The 25,732-nt window shown below is 35.1% G+C and overlaps 1 protein-coding gene across 15 annotated transcripts in view; it reads left to right on the forward strand.

The window, feature by feature from the left end:
- The window catches only part of LOC110463716 (titin-like), a 116,583-nt gene that overhangs the window by 74,817 nt on the left and 16,034 nt on the right, over positions 1-25,732 (forward strand). For 13 of the 15 annotated variants that reach the window (XM_021518521.1, XM_021518522.1, XM_021518526.1 and 10 more), the window contains 3 exons: positions 13,700-13,922; positions 22,083-22,243; positions 22,645-23,446. In XM_021518521.1, the coding sequence (XP_021374196.1) occupies positions 13,700-13,922; positions 22,083-22,243; positions 22,645-23,446 (1,186 nt within the window). Of the gene's footprint in view, positions 1-4,701; positions 4,997-13,699; positions 13,923-14,976; positions 15,357-22,082; positions 22,244-22,644; positions 23,447-25,732 lie in introns of those variants that run through there. The other 2 variants (XM_021518535.1, XM_021518536.1) reach the window with 2 other exon arrangements.

A 25,732-nucleotide genomic window follows, 5' to 3' on the forward strand; every position in this document is an offset into this window, starting at 1 on the left:
TGTTTTATGAATAAACACGATGTTTTGGAAATATTTATCAAAAGAAATTTATACTATGTTGCGAATTATATTTTGGAGATAACCTTCTTTTATTTACGAACTTATGTCTTTGATGCTGAAATTGACAACTTTATAAAAATACATTTTCACTGAAATTATGAAATCTTGGTGTCGGAAAGGTGTAAAATTATTCTTCGGAAAAGAAAAAGACAGTAGTTGAGCTAGATAAGAAATTATACGGGGGCAGGCTCCTATGGAGAATTAACATTACTGGAAACCGGCCCTTTCTGATCTCTTGATCACTTCAATATAATAACAGCTTTGTTTTAAAAAAATAAGTCATGTTACACTTGCTGACCTTAAGACATAAAAAATACACATCTATCTTCTTCCTTTCCCTTCACTTCTATCCATTGACTTTCTCCTTCTGTTGATCAGCTACCTGCATGCTTGCATGCCCCATTTCCATCACCATCTTGAAGTCATTGTCCTGTTATCACTATCTTTACCCTTTCTGATCCCCATTTAACTACTTCGTTCACTTTTCCTACTTCCCTTCCAGCCCTTTTTTTATCCCTCAATACCTCATCTCACACTTTTTACCAACTTCTAATTTGCCCATGCAATGATAATTTTCTTACTGAACCGCCACCCAACATTACTATTCCTCCTCCTCCCCCTCCTTCCTCTCGCCTACAACTATCTCTCTCTGTTCTCCACGTCTTCCCAATCCCTTCTTTTCGGGGGGATGTGTTGGCTGAGTAGTTAAGGCATCTGACCGTATATATGATCACTAGCCCTTCACCACTGGGTCAGGGGTTTGAGGCCTACATGAGTGAGTTGCAAGGTACTGGCCACAGGTTGGTTGTTTTTCTTTGGGTACATCGGCCTTCCTCCACAACCAACACCTGACACATTACTATAGCTACTATCAGGATGTTAAACCAAAAAAACAAACCAAACTCTTCTTGTCCCATCTATCCATCCATCCCTATCCTCTATCTTCCAGCCATTCCTGAGACTCCCCTTTTTCTCTTAACCCTCTCTCTCATCCATGTCTTCTTTTTCCCATTCCCCTTATTTGTGTTCCCAACTCTATTAATTTTTTTTCTCCCCTTACCATTTTCCTTCTATACAATACTAGCTTTATACAGATGGTGTTACATATGAATGTTAAGCTTACCTAGCATGCCTAGAAGACATATTTTCAACCTCAATAACTAGTCAACCTTAATTTGTCACCGACTGGAAGTACACCTCATTGACCTGTCCCATCACCATTCAGCCATTTGATTTAAGACATTTAAATCTGTAGGGGTTTTTCCTGGGAACAGGGCCTTGTTAAATACAAAAGGTTTTCCACAGCTGTCTTTTTTTTTAGACTTTGTGTCAAAAATTACAAGTTTCAATCTTAATTGTCCTAGAGTCTTTAAAAATTGAGAATATTTAAGAAAAAACCATGACATTTGTGGAATGAAAATATTAAATCAGAAAATAAGTTTGTTATAACAAGTGTATGATTTAAAAATTTAAAATAAAAAATGTATTGTTACGGTAAAAACCCATGTAATTTGCGCACCTATGTAATATGCGCAAGTACTTTTTGAGACAGAAAATCCCCAAAAAAGCTTAAAATATTTTGCGCATCAAACATTTTTTGAAAACAAAATAATGATCAAGTTCCGAAAATGATCTTTGAAAATGAAAGACAAACCGCTTGGGATTCTAAGGATTTTTGTAATTTGTTTATTATAAGTGAGTTCATAAGTATTGTTTACAGGTACAATGATGTTAAAACTAAGAAGAAACTGCGTAAAATGTGTATTTTGTATTCAGAGTATCACCAAATGTGTTTTAAATAACCCACATATCATCTTTTATAAAAATATTTTAAATTTAATGATGATTTTTGTTACCAGTCAAATTTTGTTTCCTTAAAATTTAGTACTGTATTTTCTTAAAACAGTCATGTGGTATAATTATTTAATAACCCTTGTAAATATACATTCTGTATGGAGTGTTTGGATTGTACATTAATTATGGACATTTTAGACTTAAAATTCTGGATTGCAAAAGGACTTAAACATTTGAATGTTACGTTTTTTGGGTGAATTGTTATGTCAAATACATCCTAGTTGGAAAGGTATAAGTAGTTTAGAACATTGTTAGGAAAATATGCAAGACAATTTGGTTATGAATAATATATGGAATGGAGGTCACGTCATGAACATTGTTGAAAGAACAATTAAAATTCCAGCTCATGAATATTCATAGAGACAATTACTGCAAGAGACTGTCTCATGAATAACCATGGGATAAAACATTTGTGGAGTATTGAGGACCTACTGGGAGCGTTTACAATACCAAGCAATGAATGAGAAGAACGGAATGAACAGGAAATGGGTATTAACTATGTAGGTTGTCCATCGGCCGAGCTTCGAAGGATCTAGTGCTGTCATTGTCTTGTATTCAGTAATCATGGATTCCACCTCGTCTAAGTTATTAGAGTTAACAGATTTTAACCTTATTTAGAACTACGTCTAACCTTCTATTCACATGAAGGCTAGTAACTTAATAATACCATGAGTTCAAACTATAAACAGACTTCTCCTTGGCTGATAATGTGTTTCTTTAATTACCAGGCTCCAGATTTATTTATTTTTTTATCTAACTTTAAGAACGTTCTTAATTCTCAAAATCAGATTTATTCTAATGGCTATGCTTTCTCAAAGTTAATTGAAAAAGTAAATTAGTTATGACTTTAAATGTGCAGAAATTTAAACCCTGAAACATTTGTGAGGAAGTCAGAACTTGTGGCAAATGCTACTACTTTGTCATTTATTTATGTTAAAAATAGTTGCACTTCAAAGTTTTCTTTTTTTTTAACTTTTAGTATTCTCTATTATAAATAATGTTTTTCTTGTTTACAACTGCTCAACTTGTCAAAGTATCTCTCTAATTTTGATGCTGTGTATTTATAACTACTGGATAGCAGCTAGATTGGCAGTGTACATGTCCCAAGTTTGACCCCTTTATGGTATATATACCCATACTATAATGGTGTCTCGCAACCCATTATATACAGAGTTATCAGCCCTTTATTTACGGTTCATCACTTTGTTGTGGGCATATCACATATACTGTGTCGCCTACAATTCCCAAATTATGTATGTGGGTACCTCTTTGATGGCAGAATATTGTAACATAATATCAGGCCTTTTGTCCCTTTTTATACATAGTTATGGCCCTTCAGTCATACAATCATACTGAATAATCATTAAATTTCATATAAATAGTTGAACTCATTCACCCCTGCAATTTCATAATGAACTTTTCCAACCAATGAATGGGAAGAGTTCAAATGTGTCTTCAGGGGTGAATGAATTAAATAGATAAAACTTCTGATGAAACATTGCCATCCTTTTTATGTACAAAATACATTTTTTATTTAAATTCTGTGGGATTCTGTTCTCTATATTCATTTAGGCAATACTTGAAATTTTCTGAAAGATGAGTTTGTTGTAAAGAATGAAAAAGTGTGTTATAAGTTTCGAGGACAAAAGTGTAACTCTGCAGACCATTATATGATACAGCTGTAGATAACATGTTTTTCATAATAACTATTCGTTAGAGCAAACATCCCAGACATTCCAGCCTTACGACACTGGATTAAGTAGTGCAAACACAGAATCATGCATTATTTCATAATTTGACATGTATTAACTGTTACATGTTTTCCGTGAAGTAGAATATTCCGATAGCTGACGAGGTAATGTTGATGTAGAGTTGTTACATTGATGACTGTATCATTAATCTAATTCTGATGGTTATGGAATTTATAATAATTAACCTATATACATTAACTTATGTTTGTATTTGCCAGTAAGATTTTAATTACGAGACCAGGCTATAACGTTGGGGAACAATTATTTAACATATAGACTTTAATAATTAACACACAATCTCAGTCAGAACTGATAAACGTCCAACATCACCCGTTTATATTTACAGCTAATATAATTAACATGGATGTCCCATTACCAGTTCTAAACGCTGTAAGTCCGCAATGAGAGAAGTTTTTTTTTTTCTGAACATGTGTTACAAGGAATTGCCGGCCCATTATGTCTGAGTACCTAACGGCACCGCTTACCTGAGTCCAACTCGCCTGTAACATATGTAACTGTGTTTTATGGGATTCGTAAATGAAAAACAAATGTTTTCTCTTGAAGAAGATTTCGACTCCAATGTGTATAGTGGTAAGCCATCTTACCATCTGTCTGTCAGCTTGGCGTATGCGATGTGTGCAACTCAAGATTGCATATTATATACATAAATGCTTCTTATTTCTGTGTAGTAGATATTCTTAAATTTTGTAGGACAGATTTGAATTTTTAAAGTTATATATTGGTCTTGTCTGAAAGATTTTGAATAAATTTTATAACATGAGAAAGTTTCTTTTTATTTAGATTAAAAATATCAAAATTGAACACCAAAAATAGAATTTAATTTCAAATTTATTGAACGAATGAGATATTTCATTTTAAAGTTGCTTTGATTTATTTTTGATACATTTTTAATAATAAAAACATTAATTTGATATGTTAAAAGTTAAATTTAATCTAGATTTCAATTCTGATCTTAAAACCCCCCCAAAAAAACAAAAACAAAGTGGAATTTTCAGATTAGTCAAAACTTACTCTATCATCGAATCTGAAAGACATTTACATTATTAATTAGCATCTTCCTTTGTGGTAATAAATGCATCTACACACGATAGATACACTTACAGGATATATGAGTAACACTCAAACTGGTACACACACGAGGACAGGACATGAACATGCATACATACCAGGGTTTTATTATGGGAAGTTGAAGCTGGGAAGGATATTGCCCTGTTTCCTGGTCATTATACTTATGATGTCAGACTAGCTGATCACTACCATCCCCTGTTTTGACCTAAACCAGGATGTCATTTCTCGGTCAACTTTGCCAGGTAAACAAGCTGGTCCTACTACTTTGTATTGTCTATATGGGTCTGTATTTAAATTTATTTATCTGTATTTTTCATCCATGATTGGCTTACATCTCTCTGGACTAACTGTCACTCTGTGGTTAGTCTGTGTATACAAACAATCATCTGGGACAGCTTTAATCACGACTGCTAAATTATGTTGTTTATATGCAGAATGAATATACATTTTGCATCTAAATTTGATTCATTTTTAGGGTATTTCAGATATTTGTATCTTCATCAGTTCCATTTGTAATACATAGTCATCTAAAAAAGTACCCACAAGTTCACAAAATGAACTGTTTACCTGCATAAAAAGTTTTGTTTTTTTTTAATTTAATGGCTTAACCCTATCATCCCTAGGTAACTTTAGTAGACTCTACCATGCATTGATCTGGAGGAGTCCATTTTGGTCTACAGTGTTGAAAGGGTTAAGAGTTCTATACTCTAAAAATCTGCCATAAATTTAAAAAAACATCTATATATCAAGAATTTAAATTGTGTTTGATGGTATTTATCAACATATGATGGTAAGTTTGAATGTTTGTCCTTTGTGAGAGATTGGCAGTACACTGTGACCATCAGATACGGGATCCTGTTGTTGTTACATTGCGTTTGTATATGTCTGCGCCATCATCCTTCCATGCATGTAACACTGGGTTATGGATGCACATATGTGTTTCATTATTATAACATATCTTAAGCCTTGATTCATCCATGGAATGTTAAAAGCTCTAGGCATATCTTCTGTATCAACATTTCTGGCATTGTCATGTAGCATTTACTGAAATAAGGAAATAAAATGATAGACAAGTTTTTAATTTTCATTTCTGGAGGTGCAAACAACACTATTTTGTTATGCCCTGTTATGCAATCTGAAGCAGATTTGTAATGTTTAAATTAGAAGTAAATCAATGCCACAGGCCCATTGGACCTCTTTACATTTCCAATTAGATATTTTCACATTATTTAGAAGTAAATCAAAGCCTACAGTGAGGTGTTTTCATTAGAACTTATCCAGAGATTTCTTATAGCCTAGATGGATATTTATAATACAAAATAATAGCCCATTGATTGTACGCCTATAGGGTAAAGAAATTGCCATCTAGTGTGTTTTTACTTTGGAAGTATAAATGATAATTCAGGCACATTGAAAACGACTTTTTGACAACCCCCCAACCCCCAAAAAGGACCTCTTTATATATTGGAAGTAAATCAAGACTACAGGCTCTTTTGGCCTCTTCACATTGGGAGTAAAAGTAGACTGCAGGCCCATTAGACCTCTTTACAAAGAAAGAACCAAGACATGGCCATCTTCAAACTGTTAACCCATTCACCCCTGAAATTGCATTATGAACTATTCCAACCTTTGAATTGAAAGAGTTCAAATTAGTCTTTAGGGGTGAATGAGTTAATGAACTAAGATTACAAACTATCGAAAGACTTCATATAAGCAATTTACATTAGTTGTAAAGGAAGGAATAGGCAGAGATGACCTCTTTAGTGTGTCTGTTTGTGATGGTCTTGCGAATTGAAGCATGGAAATGAATTTAATGATTAGATGATGATAAATGTTATTTATAGCACGGCATGAAAATGTGTAGTGGAAGGGTGCATGTATACACAGTGCTATATATAGATCATGTCTATAAATAATGTTTACCCTGTTTTACATACTCCCCACTAATTAGTTCATAGATTCATTATACTTTAATTAATTCTGTGTACATATTTGACCCGAATATATAGATCCTTGATCTTTTGTACTGGTACAGGTATTATCGTAGAGAAATATTTTGTCACGTAAGACAAAGCATTCTAGCTGATAGACTGTCGTCAATGTTCCGAACCGTTCACCCTCTATACAACGGCCCTGATCGACAATCTTCGTCAGCGACCATGTCACATTCACAAGTTGTCGCTTCAACTAAAACCTAACAGATTTAATTACGTCAGATAAACATGAACAGTTTAAAATGCTGACCTATTTGGCTAAAGGTTGACATACCTGTGGCGTTGTGTGGTTTGAACTACCTGTGTCTGTATTACCTGTGCGGACCTTTACATGCCAACATGTGCAGTATATGTTGTCTAGATGGTTTGGTCTGGGACGACCAGGTAAGGTGGTTAGGTAGTCGCAATACCTATGGCGGAATCAGGTTTCACATTCATGTTAGTCCTAGAATAACCTTGAATATAATGTATGCAGTTTTGAGTCTTAAAACAAAAATAACATGATTATGTATACCATGTTAAGGTATATGATAGACATGTCCAGGTAAATATTACATTACATTCTCATTCGGAGCATGTTGGTGGTATCATGTGATAATTGTTACACCTGTATAAAACACCTTAATTACAAATGTGTGTTAGATCTAAGTAAAGGAGTGTGTACTGGTATTTCTCTGGGGACAGGTAATGGTAGTTGGTACATTTACATGTTATCTTTGCTAACCAAGGGTTACGATCCGGTCTACCTACTCTTCACCCGAGTAGGTAGACTGTATCGTAATCATTGGCTAGAAGAGATGACAGGGCCAGTGCCATCCGAGGAATCCACTGACAGAGTATTTAGATTGTCGTTGCGAGTAGTGGATTGTATTGTTGTTGCAGGGTGGCGGGGTAGAGGGTAGTGATCATGATATCATTGGGACCGGTCTAAACTCTGTAGCTTTCCCATGTGAGCTTTCTTTATAAACTTCAATAATCTGGATCTTTTTTTGGACAACTCTCCTTGCTCTGATTATAGACCATCTGCCTTAAATGACCACCTGCCTTTAGAGACCACTTTCCTTTAGATACCACGACATACACCTTTCTTAAATCATTCACCCCTGAAGACACATTGAACTCTTCCAATTCAAAGGTTGGAATAGTTCATTATGAAATTTCAGGGGTGAATGAGTTAAGAGACGGACCACCTTGCTCAATATAGACCCCCTTGCTTCAGAGACCATATTTCTTTTGAGACCTCCATTCTTGCAAGTTTGTTGCTCTGACAAAGAAATCATTTCTCAATCATTTCTAAATGTGTGCTTCTGTTCCATAAGATCAATCACATGCCTCTTATTGTTGTAATTTAACAAAATAAATATGATTTCAATTTAATTTAATTTTTCTTTTTAACTTTAGATGTTTGCTACAGGAATATTTGAGTGGATTAACAAATGGTTTCAACCGATTAAAATGTGTTGTGGTTCATTACTGTGTATTACCGTAAGATGGAAGTAGTTGATGTCAAACCTGTCTTTGACTAGATATTAATTTTTTACCCATTCATCCCTGAAAATTCATGATGAACTATTCCAACCTTTGAATTGAAAGAATTAAATTGTGTCTTCAGCGGTGAATGAGTTAAAGCCAATGTTGAAAGCAGAGGAATCGTAGTCTTCAGGCGGCCATTATGTCATGCTTGATATCGAAGTCAGGTGATTGGTTAATGTTAGGTTTCCGTGTACTGTCAACACCACTGTGTGGAATTTGTCATAATTCTCATATTGAACTGTTGCTTAGAAACCATATACCTTGATTAGTGAGAGAAAACTCAGGTATGATAAGGTCAGGCAAAGTGTATTACCTGGTAGGTATCTTCTCGTTGTCCGACAGGTGTGAAGATTGATCGTCCTAAGACGGCCTATAATCACCTGTCTAACGATCTAGAAGTGTCGTATCTAGGTTGTATGTCACAGGTATTAGTTCGTAATCTTCTACATGTTTAAAGTCAGCAGATTAAAAATAACTCAATCTTCGGAAAATTTCTCGGTTGAAGTTTCACATGAGCCACCTGCTCCAAATCTAGGTCAGCAAGTGAGATAAATAAGGAGACAGACACTAATTCTACATCACAACTGTCAATGAATTAATTTTCACTTTCTTTAAATTCTTCGTTTTGAACCAGGTTGAATTGAGTGCATATATTGACTGAGAAATGTATTAAAATGTTCCTGGTATTTAAAAAAAAAAAAAAAATCCCTTTGTAAAGTAGATTATAAATTAACAGATAAACGCCTAAAACAGTTCACACTTTAATTTTGAAAAATCTCCCCTTTGAAAAAGAAATTCTTAAACAGAGTGAATTAAAAGAGTTTAAACTGACATAGGAAAGTGTCTGAATTGTCTATAAGGTTTGATTGATTGTTGATATTAATTGTTGTGTCTAAAACGTCTTGGGTATTTAAAAAAAAAAAAATTCAAAACCATTCCTTCAACCACATAGATATGCATTAGTAGTTGTCATTATTTTTGAAAACAGTTCCCCTTTTAAATTTTAAGAAATTGTACTGACCCAGAAATGCATGTGTCTTAAATTGCCCCAGATATTTTGAAATCTTTTCCCTTAAACTTTACAAGAACCTTCATATACAGATTGAATTGAAAAGATTAACCAAGAAATATCTAAAACTGTTGTGAGTACCTTTCACTAGAATCGTGAACAATTTTCAGTTACATGATACTCCGAGGGTTTAAATCCCCTGTGAGTCCCCAGATCTTTAAGCCTGTGTGTATGTGTGACATCAGTATACAATAGTGCTCTAGACATATTTTTACAACCAATTCAATAACTTATTATACCATATTTTATATATACGTACGTCTTATATAGCACAGTCTTGGTCCTGCCTTATATTATTTACTGGGGCTGAACTACCTGAGAAATTTAGATCTACAGGCCCTATCAACATTTAACATACTTTAAATTTGGCCATTCATAAAACTTAAGCTGGTCTAGTGTCTACTTTTCTTCTGTTAAGTTCCTTTGTGAGGCATTTTAAAATACTGGAGTGTCTTTCGTGTATACGTCAGCACTGTGTTGTACAGCATTGTGCTGATGTAAAGGTTTTTCGATTGATTGGACTGAATGTTGACAAAACCCTTGTAAATCTACTGATGTTTTAATGAATGGACAATTCTTCAAGCTTTTCAAAGATTCTTGTTTGAAACAAAATTCATTCTTATTTCATCTTTTTCTTTCCATGCACAAAATACAAAGCAAGGATATGGACTCTTTAGCTAGAATTGATAAATTTATGATATTTTACAGTAAGATTTTGGCAAGTTTCCCTAATGTTAAGCCATAGGGTATGTGAAAAACACTGAACTCAGGGGGTGTTTGGGCACAGAAGTTAAGATTTATTTTTCATATCACATCTAATTTACTACAGTAAATATCAAACTTGTACAGATTGGACTTAGAAAATGGTATTTTAAGATATGAAAAATCCACTTAATATTTTGGAATGGTTTTTAAGATAGAAAAAGTGAGAGGAAGCTGTGATCAGTCATTAGAGGAGTAATGGAGACTAGAAAAAATATCATGGAGAGGGAGTGAGGGAAACAGGAGTTATAACTTTAAAGAGGGAATGAGGGAAACAGGAGTTATAACTTTAAAGAGGGAGTGAGGGAAACAGGAGTTATTACTTTAAAGAGGGAGTGAGGGAAACAGGAGTTATTACTTTAAAGAGGGAGTGAGGGAAACAGGAGTTATTTCTTTAAAGAGGGAGTGACGGAAACAGGAGTAATTACTTTAAAGAGGGAGTGAGGGAAACAGGAGTTATTGCTGTGAAGAGGGAGTGAGGGAAACAGGAGTTATTACTGTAGAGAGGGAGTGAAGGAAACAGGAGTTATTGCTGTGAGAGGGAGTGAGGAAAACAGGAGTTATTACTGTAGAGAGGGAGTGAGGGAAACAGGAGTTATTGCTGTAGAGAGGGAGTGAGGTAAACAGGAGTTATTGCTGTAAAAAGAGAGTGAGGGAAACAGGAGTTATTGCTGTAAAAAGGGAGTGAGGGAAACAGGAGTTATTGCTGTAAAAAGGGGTGAGGGAAACAGGAGTTATTGCTGTGAAGAGGGAGTGAGGGAAACAGGAGTTATTGCTGTAGAGAGGGAGTGAGGGAAACAGGAGTTATTACTGTAGAGAGGGAGTGAGGGAGACGAGGGTTATTGCTGTAGCGAGGGAATGAGGGAAACAGGAGTTATTGCTGTAGAGAGGGAGTGAGGGAGACGAGGGTTATTGCTGTAGAGAGGGAGAGAGGGAAACAAGTTATTGCTGTAGAGATAGAAAGCGCATGGGATAAGATGAATGTCAGGGACATTGTGGAGAGAGGGGGTCTATACATGATTGTGTGTGGGAGGGTGTTATCTTAATAGTTTATATCTTATTCTATATCCTCCATTATCAGCTCCAGTCTGCAGTAAGTGTCTACATATGTGTTATGTTAGCTGCTGATAATGATAGTTTGTCCTTATCCATGTCGGTAGTGATGCACTCAAGCACAAAAGGTTCACACATAAAATGGTCCTGGGTTTAAACCCACGCTTTCACTGAATGACAGCCTGTCACATATTAACGGGGCAGCTGACCCTGTGAGTGTTACCAAAGTTTGCTTTTTTGCATTTTCTTTGAGTTAATAATGACCCAAGGTTACTGGTTTCACCATCCAATTTTCAGTCTTTATCATAAATTCATTCACCCCTGAAATTCCGTAATGAACTATTCCAATCTTTCAATTGGAAGAGTTCAAATGTGTCTTCTGGGGTGAAAGAGTTAAAGTGCTTAAAGTTTTGTTTTTAAGGCATCTTTCTTAAGTTGAGAATGACCTAATGTAACTATTAAATTTTCCATCCAAATTTCCCTCGTTATAATAACTACTTAATCCCTAACAGTTATCTTCTGGAAAAATGGTTACTTTACAATGCAGTTAACCTTTTCACCCCTATTTAACTTAATAAACTCTACCATGCATTGATATGGATAAGTCCATTATGGTCTACAGTGGCGAAAGGGTTAATATGTTAAGTCTGCTGTTATGGTTTTGAATAACTGCATGATTGTACTGCTGGCGCTATAAAGATATGATCGTTGTCATATGTAAACTATTCCGATATTATTTGTTTCATGTGTATTGTTATAGATACATTTTGGCTATTTGTCTATAGAAATCTATTTTATCTACAGTAATTTCATATTTATCTACCTTTCATCTCACATTTTATAAGTTTTATAAACAAAAAAAAGGAATTTAGATAAGCGATTTTTTTGCCAATTTTTATCCGATTGTTGACCTTGTAGAAATAGAAACACCACGAGTCAAACTCACACCTATATATCAAAGATCACAAACCAGTTGTGTTCCAGCAATGGCCTCAACACAACGTGCCAGCTAGCACTAACTTGATAAACTTGAAATAAATAAAACCTTTTCACACCAACACAATGTTAAATTTTACAGTTTCTTCATGGTTCCGGATGTTTCCCTCTGGTAAAATCTGGTAAAAATCCTGTAATCCTATTGGTTGGGGAGTCTGCAGGTGAGATAGACTAAGTGCATTTTATATCTTCGGAAATCCGATTTTAGCCACAGTCTTAAAAGGCTCAAATAATTTTTCTATTCAAATCTTTCAACATGTAATGAATTAAGTGCTCGGCATCAAATTGTCAGCTTTAAAAGGTCCTCTAGCAAGCATTGAAATATTTATGTAAAATTCAACACAGTGAATTTTCTGACCAAATGAAAGCTTAAATATTCAACAATTGGATAATAGAATATCAAAATTCAATCTGCCTTTGTCTTTGGGGAGGGAAGGGATAGAGTAAATGAACTACATGTACTAGACATTACTCATGATCGAATCAGCTAGCTTCTATATCGTGAAAGAAAGTAGATCATTTTAGTACAAATATGCTCTTTAAACTTTTAATTCCATATCAAAATGTGATTTTACATATTTACTTACACTTGTAAATTAAATTAATCTAGACTGATTTTTTTAACGGAATTGTCTTTTTTACCAAAGATTTAAGACAGCTTTGTGATGCTTGAGTCCGATGTTCAGATCTTGCCTTCATCAATAAATTCTGTTTTTCAAGTGGATGGGCTTAACTATTTGTGGGCTTATCCCAGGAGTTTTGTTTTTGTATTGTTTTCAAGCCCACTGACAATTTTAAGTCATTAATTGTGGGCCATTTTCCCTGGTAATGTATACATGATATATAAACTATATGGTCACCAAAATGTCATCTATTTAGGATTATCTTCAACATCGCAACAATGAAAAATTGAATTTTCTCTTTATTGTCTGCCAAGAGCAAAACCGATATGGTCATCCTAGATTTCTAATGCTATATGTCGCCGGGTACAAGAATCTGTTTATATTTCATTACAATTTTGAAGTGATGCCAACTTCATTTTAATGCATCCAGCAATCTGATATAATGAAGTTTTACTTTATACAGTCTTAGCTAATGAATTCATGCCTGTTTTTACAATTCACTAGATAATGAATTCACATATGTTTCATAACAAATCACACTCAGAGGCTTAAACACACTCAGAGGCTTTGTCCAGGGCCCATGGCATATATTGATAATGATTATAGGCCTGCATGTAGTCCGCCATTATAAACTTGTTGAATTAGATCCTGAGAAGTTCTAAATTATATACCAATATTTTACAGGTTAGAAACCTCATTTAAATTCAGTCTGCACCATTTAAATTCATAAGAAGGAGCTCATCTGTTTTTTGACAAAAGATTTGTAAAAAACAACCAAATTGTTTGGCTAGGAAGTTCAACAGCCATTTCTATTTTCTTCATATTTCACACGCCAACATTTATCATTAAAACAGACGTGTGGGTTTTATCAATTAAGATTGTCTTCATATTTATGTCTCCCTTCTGTCTCTGCAGATGACGTACCGTTTTACGGTGAACCTGCCCCAGAGCCAGAAAAAGGTACTACGCATCAGCCAGACGACGCCCCTAGAGACAGTCCACCGTCAAATCTGTGGAGAGAAACGTCTGGACCCTGCACATTTTATTTTCAAGCTCCCTGGGGACCCACAGGGTATGGTTGATATGTCGAGAACTGTCGGGGAGCTGGGTAACAATGAAATCAACCTCATCGCCAGGAGTAAGTACCTAAAGTGGCCAAAATTCCAGGTCAAAGGTTAAAGTAAGATTGATGCATCCTATTGTGATACAAAGAAAACAAAAGACAGAATATGTACTGTAACACTGTCCACTGGTATACATAGAATTAACAGCATTATTGCATCTAGTTAATCATTGTCAAAGGTATGCTGTAGTCTTCCAGGCAAATATGAAACCTGCGGTGTATATGACATTTTCACTGCACACAGAGTGATTAATTATACACACAATGTAGTATTTATATAAAAAAAGAAATAAAAACATTGTTTCTTTGAGAAGGAAAAGATAACAAAAGATCCTGAATATTAGCCTAGGTATTTGATCTAGCTGGATGTGATGTACATCATTGAATATTGCATGTTTGCAAATTTGTTTCTGTTTTCCAAGTAAAACCTGTCTAAATTGAACTCTGTGTAATCTGGAAACCTGTATAAACCAGACCATCATGTATACATTTCTTTGTTTATATATACATGTGTAGTATGAATACCTTTCTGTTCAGAATTGAAATATTTGTCCCAGTGTTATGCATAGGAGTCCCCCAGTCTGTTTCTCTCCATCCCCAGCCCTAAGCACCCCCCCCCCCCCCCCAAAAAAAAAAAAAAAAAAAAAAAAAAAANATGCATATACATTTTTATGCAGATGTTGCATTTCATACATTACATTGAAACATCTGACGTCACACATTTAATTTCAATGTTTTTGGTACATCTGCTTGGAACTATGAGTGTTTTGACTCAGAACAGAGCTATTCATGGCATGAAAGAAGTCACTGGATTTCCCTACACTCCATGCTCCCTAATCTAGGATTGACAGTTGACTAGCTTAGACACAACAAACCTGTGACTGGCTCCTTATACAACCTGTATTAATCAGTGCAGGTCTGCCAGTACAGGTGTATAGCGGAAAGATATCAATTGATTGCCTTCCCCTGACTGTGAGGCGACAGGTATGTTCCTTCATGTTTACCTGTTGTTGTTACGTAACCTGGTAAGGTCTTGTCCACCACACAGGTAAGTGCTTACCTGTGTAAGATATACCTGTGTAATGGTGTGCTGCTGGACAAGTAAGATTGGTCCAGGGGTGCCCAGAGGGTGGCGACACTGACCTCATGCAGGTGATCATGAACAAGCATATTCATACCTGTATCACACCTGAGTGATTGGTCATGCCTGACTGGTGTCAAATTACTTGAGTATGATACCTGTACACATACCTTATCTCCGACTGTCAGTTTTTACCTGTTGTCGATAGGTGTGGCCAGTTACTGGTCTCGAGGGACACCCCCCTTTTTGGTCAGTTTGGGACCCTATTCCATCAAACGGACTGTTACTACTTTGGATTAGGTTTTCATTAAGGATATTGAACAATAGTACAGAATTTGGGGTGCACTAACGAGATAGGTGTGATACAGGTAAGTGAACACAAGATTTTTGTTTAGTTTTAGACAACCTTAAGGAACCACATGCTGTCTTGGATCAAAAGTTTTAAGTACCATGAAGATATATGGTATTCATTATATTCATATTTCAAAATATTTTGGACAGTTTTAAATAACTATATTTTGTGTGGCGTAGCTTTTGATTGCAATCCAAATTTATGAAGATGTCTACATATATATATATATCTATGTGCCAGGTACATGTAGGATAAACCAGTATTAGACATCTGATGTTTTCACTGCCACAGATAGATCTAGGTCAAGGGTTACCTATACATACACACTCAATAATACTTACATATGTATACACAGGGTAGGGTATGTGTTCATGGAAAGATTAAAAATCTTCCTCCAGAACCTAGAGCTATTGGTCACAATACTGGAGTAAATGTTAGTCTATACTTTACCTTACAAACACCAACTTCTGTTAATCAAAGGGTTGTTATGTACCATATTGTAAAGCTATAGTGCTAACAGGCATTTATTTCCATGACAAATCTTTAATAGATAAAAAAATATGTATATACCATGTCCACAGGTATTTTAAAAATATCTTGGTTATCGTATGTGAAAAAACAAATATTGACACTTCGTTGAATCACAATTTGCGGTTTGGCCTTAATAACACAACGAAAATTCACTTAAACAATGAACCAGACTGTACTGTTATACAGTACTGAGTCTGTAACGCTGTTTCCTTCATATCTTCAAAACAAAAGTGCCCATCATTAAAATGCACTATCATTTGAGTCTACTGTGTTAAATGTGACATATATAAGATTGAAACGTTATGTTAAAATCATAAATTGGCAAGGAAACCATTGACTCGATCAGTTTTTTGAATACTTGAATTTATGATTAATAGGACGCATTTTGAATAATGAAGGTAATTTTCCTTTGAATTAATCAGAGATGTATTACGTCTCTGAATTAATGAATTTGTATGTAAAAGATTTAAAATTTATGAATGAGTCTTCAGGAGAATTTATACAACAGTTATCCCCGAGTGAAGTAATTGATAGTAATATGTAATTCTATCCAACACATTTCTAAAGATCTTTTGTCTTTTGTATGATAATTTATTTATACACAGACACCTTTGACCAGCGCCCTGTGTCCAGTGGTCAACCAAATTACTTAGAGGATGATTTGACCAATGTCTGTGATCATGAGCTGTGGCCATTATTTATGGGTCTATAATAAGTATGCATGCTTTGACCAATGTGTTGTGTCCATTGGAGGACAGCTTTGACTTTCCTCTTGTCCAGTTTATCTTGCTAAATGACTTATGCTCTGTTATATATGAGTATATGACCTCTCCATTACCTTGTACGAAAGGAATATTAGCATAGATTTCAGCTGGCAGAGATCTGTTGTCAAACACCCATTCACCCCTTAAGTCACACTTAAACCTTACCAAATCAAAGACTGGGCCAGTCCAGTTAAAATATGTAGGCATGCTTCCCAACTCTCTCTATTTAGGAGGGAGACTCCCGATTTTTTACCCTTAAACTTGGTGTTTTCAACCAGTGACTTTGCCTAATTATTCCTATATTCTTAGATCTATTAATTTCATCTGACAGAACAACTCAAAATATGTCATTTTAAAGGGTTATTTTGTCTCTAGGGAGTGTATTATACACCCATCTTATTTATGTTTTAATTATGAGAATGCAGAATCTTCACAATTGAAATTTCAAAAATGTTGGTAAGTATGTGTAGGATGGATGTTTTAGGTAAGATAAACATATACAATGTTATAATAAATACAGTATGCCAAAAACCATTACCCTGCACCACGCAGCTCATTCTCATTCATCAGGAAGCTTTTATGACTCCCTTAATTAATTATTACAGTTCATTCATCCTATAAGCTTCTAGGACTCGTTGGTGAAGCATATAAGGGGCCAAAAAGTTGAAAATCCATAATTCTTTTGAGACAGAAGAGGAGGTCACTTGCAGCATAAAATCCCTTAATTATACACTGTATATGAATAATATTTTCTGCAATTCATCTACTGTTTTAAGTCAACTAGATAAAACATCAACTCAAAATCATTTTGCTATATCAATTAATATTTCAAGGGATATTTACCTTTAAAATAATTCTTGATTATGAGAATTGAGAGCATTCTCAACCTTTTGTGATTCAGGGCCAGGACTTATCCACGTATTGGACTAGGTGTCATTATACTAGTAGGAACACTTCCTCTATTTTATGACACAGACATGGTGATGGGTCTATGATGTAGATAATAAAATGCCTTCAGCTCTTGACACCTACCTGTTGTCGCCAATTTGTACCTTAGGAAGTGATACTATATACAGTGTACCTTATCAAGATGGTGGTCAAGATTTTCGTCCCGAGGGCGGCCAAATTAGAACAGAATATGTCCATCATGAAGTGTTTATCTACATGAATTACTTTGTCAGATTGTTTACCTTGTTGATATCTTAATTAACAGGTGTTTGTGAGGGGATATACCTGTCAATGGGCATGTCTCTGTCCACTACCCCCTATATACTTTAGTGTCCATGCAGTGGCATGTTAGATGGTAAGATATAATGGTCATTTCTTGTCAATCCCAGTTACAGTGGTAGATCCAGAGACTAAAGGCCTCCATGACCCCGGGGTGGCAGGGTAGCTACCGGGTTCAGGATTGGGGATTTTTCAAAAATATTTGAAACAATACACAAAGCTTTTAAAGAACAGTAATGCAGCCCTGGAAAGTCAATTCATCTGTTAAATTGCTGCATTAATTAACTTTTACAGGGGAAAATGCAAATTAAGATATTTTTGGGAGAATATCCAATTGTATATGCAAATTTATTCTTCTAACATAATTGCCTTTGCATTTGTTACAGAATTAAACTCACTTTTAGTCTAAACCTGTGTAGTAGTTTCAGCCTACTGGTATACGTATACGTACAGCCTCGCTGATTAAATAGCATCCAGTGCTGGGCTGGAGTTGGCAATTTTCACTCCAATGCCCCCATATAGTGTTAAAGTACCAGATTAACACAACATTTTATTGTTTTGTGTGTATCAATTCAGCCTAAATATTATCGTTTTGAAAATTTCTTAACATGTTAAGTGCGTGTAAAATTTGATAGGTTTGGTATAACTGTCTCTAATGAGAAAGAGATTTGCAAAAAAAACAATCTGGTATTTTTTATTCATAGATTGTGCTAAATATTTTCTGTTTATCGCTTTGTCTGTTGTGTCTGTTTAAAAAAACAAAAAAACTTGAGGTATATATATATAATATAAAAACGAATACAAAGAGTTTCTTATACCTATAAATGTACCTAGGTTACTTTCACTGATTATCAGTTCCCCTGATGAACCTCTAAAGAGGTGAAAGCGCTAGGGAGGTACTAAGAAACTCTTTGTATTTGTTTTTTATATTTAACCATCATAAGGACTTTTCATGTTTTTCTGATATATATAATATTATAGACATGATGATTCTGAAGCAGCCTTGAGCTTGTTACATTATTGGGGCGATATAAATTTTAAACCAACTTTTGTATATTTTTAACATTACGGAAGGTGCATTATAAACCAATATAACAGATTACAGATGACTGCAGGTATATAGTGATCAGAAAATGTGAATAAATTATGTCATTCTTTCTGAATTAAATTTCAAAATTCTTGGCAAATGTGTTAACATACATGCATACACACGTATAACTTATCTAAAACAGGTTACCTAAGAGTAAATGGAAGGTAATTTTTTTCTTAAATCTATGATAGATTGTTTACATGTAACCCCATGAATAAAGAATTTGCCCCCTAGAAATCTAGAAAGTGTTTCTGGTGTAACGTGTTACCTAGTGATTTTATACATTGATACAATATTAAGTAATGTCTTTTACCTGTGAAAATCCCTGAGGGCCTAATCCTTTAAAAACAGGCTAAATCTATATCCAAAGCTATAGGACTTATCCTTGAATTAGATCCTTCATATATACAAGATTTTATATAATGTTGCCAGATTACTACACTGATATCTGTTACCGATGTATCTCATAATAAGTGGGCTGGTTTATTACTGAGCGTGGGCTTATCTCAGGAAAAATGTGGTAGCATATAATTTAACCATAGGTGTATGCACATTTATTTGAAGCAGCTGATGTGATATATGGGGATATATTCACAATTAAGCTTCAAATCCTGACATGACTGCTGTTCGAAATAATATACAAGTGTTGAGCCTCACAGGTATTGATGTAAAACATTTAAGAGTTATGTAAACCTCGTCTGCGAAATTTTGTTTTGTAGACACCAATTAATATTTAGAATATGCATGGTGCCAAAAAAAAAGTTTTTTTTTCAGAACCTTTTTTCAGAATTAAAAGATCAACGAATAAGGTCTCAATGTAACTTGTATGTAGCTACATGTAGGCATCACAGCCCCAGGTATTTCATAACGGCCGCACCTGAAACGTGTAAACGGAACCTCCAGTAGGGTATACAGTGGGATGTTTTCTTCTGGGTCTGGTAATAATTAGCGTGAATCTCCAGGAACTTGTGGATCGGAGAGCTTGTTAAAATAATCTGCTGCTTTGTTGTGTATAGATCTGGGTGAAGCAGGTTGATTGTTATACAGGCGTATTGTGTTTGATGTCTGAAGTCGGATGAGTCGACCAAAGACTTACACTGATGGTCGTCTCTTTACCTAGTAATATTACCTTCTACAAACAAAACATGTGTAGCCAGCTTGAAATGTTCCGAGCGATTTGATGTTGCTCTAAAAGAATTTTTATTTTCATTACATGAATTTTAGTGTTAAACATCAAGTTTATTGGAAAATTTCAGTGGTCTGCGACTTCAAAAGCATTTCTTAGCATCAGGTTTGTTTGCGGTAATTAGTGTTAAGGTATTAGGTACAGATTTGCAGCACATAGACAGGAAGTGTTGTACTCTGATAAGGAAATGAAACAGAATGAAATGCCAAGTGAAAGCCTCATACCAATTTTTAACCGTATTGTTGTATACTATAAGGAGGCAGGNAATGCAAGACAGTAACATACATATAAAATTCAGTAAAGCCTACTTACTTACTACATGAAAAATGTATGTAACCATCTTACATTCATACAGTCATGAACATTACAAAATGTCATTCAAGAAGTGAATTTACAGAATTAGTATTCCCTACTTGTAACATACATGTATTTGTGGTATTCAAATGTCTGTATTTCACATTACAAACAATATTCCTGAAATATTCTAATGCATCACCATCATCAAACTATCATGCAGTTTGATATGACAGTTCCATTGTTCCCTTATTCCCCTAAATCTATCCAGCAATAAGCCAATGCTGGATAAACTAGCCCATCTGTTACAGTACAGATATTCCAGTGTGCTCTTTCAGTCCGAAATTATGTAATTGGCCTGTGAGTTTATTGCAGGATAAAAATGGTAATTGCTATATACGTATTCAAAATAAATGTGCCAATATTACTATTTTTGATAGAAGTTAAAAAAAAAAAAATCAAACTTGCAATAAAGACTTCATGACTTTGCAGAACAGATTGATATTGTGTAAATCATAATGTATACAGTCTGAAATATTAAGTTTTCATTTTGAAGTAATATGAGCATACATTTCAAACATGATATAAGGCCTAGCATAATAAATAGATGAATTTTGGCATTTGTTAACCTTCGTACTTCATTTTAATTGATATTTTATATATTGTATATATGCAATAAGAAATTTGATCCATGTCCTCAGATTCACTCCAATGTTTAGTGTTGAATATTACGCTTGTCAATCTTTTGATGAAACTGCAAGCTATTTTATCTCCCCTGCTGGGTAAATAGGGTATGTGCTATTATGGGTGCCAGTACATCCGCCAGCGACCCTAAGATAGGTATCCCTAATTTGTCTGTCTATTTCGCTGACGTCATTACCGTAGATAAACTTAACGGCCTGTGTTGAACATACTGGACAAACAAGAGATCTTTGTGTCACTGTAATGTCGTCTTGTCCTTGACAACAGACCCAACACCTCTGGTCATTATATTTAGCCCCAAGATTTCTGTCTCCACATCCTTCCTATGTGTCACTCTCGCAGTCACCCAGGTCCCTTCAGCTATAAACTAGTAGGATTGTTTTCAATTTTCTGGACTGGAGACATTTTTCGTTCAGTTTTCCAGATTATACAGGTTCAGTTTGCATGGAAATGTATACAGTTTGACCTACCTAGTTGAAGCTTCACTTTATACATCACAGATTATACAGGTTCAGTTTACATGGAAATGTATACAGTTTGACATAGTTGAAGCTTCTGTTTATACAGTTATCCAGATTATACAATTCACATAGAAATGTATACATTGGGACCTAATTGATGGTCTGGTTTGGATAGGTTTCAGATTGCACAGTTATAATACTCAGAAATTTGTTATTTTGACCTAATCAATGGTCCTGTTTGTACAGGTGTTCTGATTGCACAGGTTCAATGCACATATAAATCTATTCTGATTTGTACAGGTGTCAAATTTTACAGAAATCCATTTCATTGTGTTTTTTCCTTAATAAAAAATACATTATGAATCTTTATTCGTCATTGAAATGATGTAGAATGGATTATGGATACCAAGGAAAATTTTCTGAAGAAATATTTCAGAGTTTTCTCCCATGTGTGTGTACTTAGCTTATGTCTTTGTTTTGTGTTTAGCAGTGACAATGGACAGTGCTAAATCAATGCCAGATCTATCGGTGGGCCGAAGTCAGTCTGTGAGATTAGACCCATCTCCATCATACATGCCCATGGCGGGGGAGGGCAAGAAAAAGAAGGGTTTCTTCTCGTTCTTAAAGAAAGACAAAAAGTTCAACTTGGTAAGTGTTTCTGTAGATGGTATGGTTTGTGTGACTCACAGGACCTTGGCACTCAATGGATATCTTCCATGTATTGTAAAGCTTGACTGGGACTATATATATATAGTTGGATTTGACCTATAGTTAAATGAATTTGTAGAATGTTTATCTTGAGTCCAGAGTTCTTAGGGTTTGAATCTCAATCTTAAGCCATTTCATTTTTACCACATTTGTAACAATAGAATTTTCTTATTAAAATTGTATTTTTACTATTCTCAACAGATCTTTTGTTTTAGTTTTACATAACAAAATATTTTAATATAATTGGTTTTGTGTCGATCACATTTTTTGCTCCTACATTACAGCCATGTCACTGGGCCGTAAAGAATGCATGATGATTGATTCTTTTCTTTCGTTTCTAGCAGGCGGCACATATGGAAGTAGACCGGGGGCCACCCCCAGCTCCGATATCTGGTGGTAGCCCTCCTCTACGCAGAAAGTCCGATCAGCAGGTGGCTCGACCACGCACCATGTATACCTCCTCCCCTGCCATTGACATCGACACGCGGCCCAAGTCACTGATGGTATCTCAGGTTGAGGTTTTACCAGAACCCAAGCCAAAGACAAATAATCAGACAGTAAAGGAAAAAGTAATTCCTCCACCACGTACGAAAAAACGAAAGGCACCAGCGCCACCTCCACCTCAAAATCAGCCCCCTGCAAAAACTGTACAGGTAGAAATCAGTGTTGAGAAACAAAACATTGAAAAAGAGGCTGTGATGTCAGATAGGTTGCCTAGTGTCAATGAAAATGAGGCATCAAATTCAATGTCGGCAACGTCTGAAAAAAATCGCACAGAACAATTAGCACAAAAATTACATTCGCGGAACAGTTCAGATTCAAGTGGATACCACGAGTTAACACTAAGTGGGGCGGAGTCGCCCGACGCGGGACGTATAGACGAAAACTTACAAATAATTATAGACACTACGTCAATAGATAGTGGGGAACAAATGAATGGGGATAGTGGAATACGGGATATATCTCCGCCTCGACGAAAACCACACCCAGCACAAACAATGGAGGTTGGGGCCAGCCAGACACTGCCATTACACAAGGAAGAAAAGAAGGGGCCTCCTCGGGCTAGGTCCCTTGAACGTGATGAACAAAAGAAAAAATCTCAAGGGAAGAAACGAAAAGCTGCCCCTCCACCACCTCCAACAGGTAAGAGTGCAAAAATTACAATATTGCCAGAGGTATTTCTCTTGCATACAAGAGTTATCCCCCCTGCTTTGAAAGAGTTATTTCCCTGTGTGTTTATACAACTTCACTATGTCCATATGCACTCTAACACTTGGCTTAATGGAACTAAATTTTTGCACACAATGACCCAAGATAGATGGAATATACAAAACATCCTTAACTGTGAGTCACACATCTGGAGGTTCTCTTGCTGTTTACTTCTTTTTGTGAAGGAATTTAAATCTTCATGCTAGATATTGGAAAAACTGCTTTTAGACCTGTGTGTATTCATTTTAGATAGCAAAGAGTTGACTGAAGGTTTCTTAAGCACTTGGGCAGTGTATTAGCTGTTGTTCTGGATGTTGCATCTAGTTTAGTGTGACATATAAACAACCATATACAGTAGCTATTAGGTTTCTATTTTCTATGATTTGCAAAAGTTACGAAAATACAACTAAATATTAACTACATAAACATCCTTCGCCGACTTGTATCCGCTACTGGAACTCAAACATCATATAAACGTGTATCCCTTATTGAGGCCCACATACAGCTAAAACTTATCAAAATCCTGATATTGATATAACAGATATGTAAGTAGATATCTTCCTCGAAAACATATAAATATGTATCAGATGTGTTTATAAAAGATGTGTGATACCTTTCACCTGTATAGTGATAAGCTAGCCTTGATGTCTGGTATGAATGCCTTCTGCATATCTACCAAATTAATTATAAACATTGTCAGTATCTATTCCCTGGTTGTACCAACTAATGTGAGAACTGTGTAAACTAATAGGCAAAATCCTTCATTAAAAGATAATTTTTAATTTCGTTTTTGTTGACGATATCCATACTGCATAATCAGATGCTTGAAAATTTGAAGCAATTTGCTGGAGTTTTATGAGAGGAGACATATTAATAGATTTTCACCTTTGTCATACTTTATGAATTCAACCTTGGGAGTTCATCAAACTTCATATTTGCATAAATCTTCAGAAGTTCTATAATTACATATCAAATGTAGGTCACTGTGGCCTTTATTTTTTGCTTTACTGACTTTGAGTTTTCGTCAAAGTTAGAACCAGCAGGGCATACATATATTTTACAAATATTTTTTATTTGAGGAATGTCTTAAAATTTAAATTTAACAATGTATATTCAAACATCTTCCAATGATCTTAAAGAAAATTCCTATATCCACATGGGTGTGGCACTTTTTCCGCCGACACTATGGTGTGTGTGTATGTTCGTATTACAATATAATGTATTTACATGATACAGAATACACATTTACATAGTCCATAGGGTTGGGATCTGTGCCACAGCCCTGTGCTAGGTATGAATAGCTTCAATTTTGTTTCTAGACATATACTGAAAGAAAAGTCATTGTTAATTTTGATCATTAAGTTGATAATGCTTTTAGAATAAAGACTTCGGTGTGTACTTTAGTTGAAAAATCTCACCTTTAACAAGTGGCCAGAGGCTATCATTGTTAAGTGGCCGAACGTTTTACGAGGATGTAAGTGCGAGTATAGGAGCCTGGTTTCGGAGTTAAATTGACATTTTTATGAGGTGAAACTTTCAGGGTCTTTTTGTAAATAGTTGTAGGTTCACAAAAACAACATTTACGGCAATTTAGCTCAAATACTCCGGCATTCAGTAAACTCTCCGCTGTTAGTTTATTTAGTTTTTAGTTTTTTCTTCACTCAACATGATTTTCAGGATTTGAACTGTCACATTAGAAGATCATAAAATTTTAGATTTCATATTTGTCATCTGGAAACATTCCAAATCGATAAATTACGGAACAGATATTTTCAAGTCACCTGGCATAAAGTACATGTTAGCAAAATTATATGAACATGCATAATCAATCATCAGGTTCTAATATAGAACTAATGCAGCTATAATGTAGTCATGATATTTTTAGAAATCTGGGGCAGTAGCTAGCAAGATTATTCAAATAAATGACCCTTCAAAATATCTGTTAATTGATATAAAGACAATTAGACCCCTGGTTTCAGGATGCGTTATGTTTTTGATAACTGAAGATTAATCAGGTTTCCACTATCACAAGTAACTTGTATTTGTTATTAGAAAAGCACTACTTTATGTTTCATACACTTATCACTTTGCTATTAACTTATTCAACCCTGATGACACATTTGAACTCTTCCAATTCAAAGGTTGGAATAGTTCATTATGAAATTTCAGGGATAAATGAGTGAACTACATACATTTCTGCAATCAAAATAGCACAGACAC

Source organism: Mizuhopecten yessoensis, unplaced genomic scaffold, assembly GCF_002113885.1.
Source record: "Mizuhopecten yessoensis strain PY_sf001 unplaced genomic scaffold, ASM211388v2 scaffold10921, whole genome shotgun sequence".
In the NCBI taxonomy this organism is placed as follows: Eukaryota; Metazoa; Mollusca; class Bivalvia; order Pectinida; family Pectinidae; genus Mizuhopecten; species Mizuhopecten yessoensis.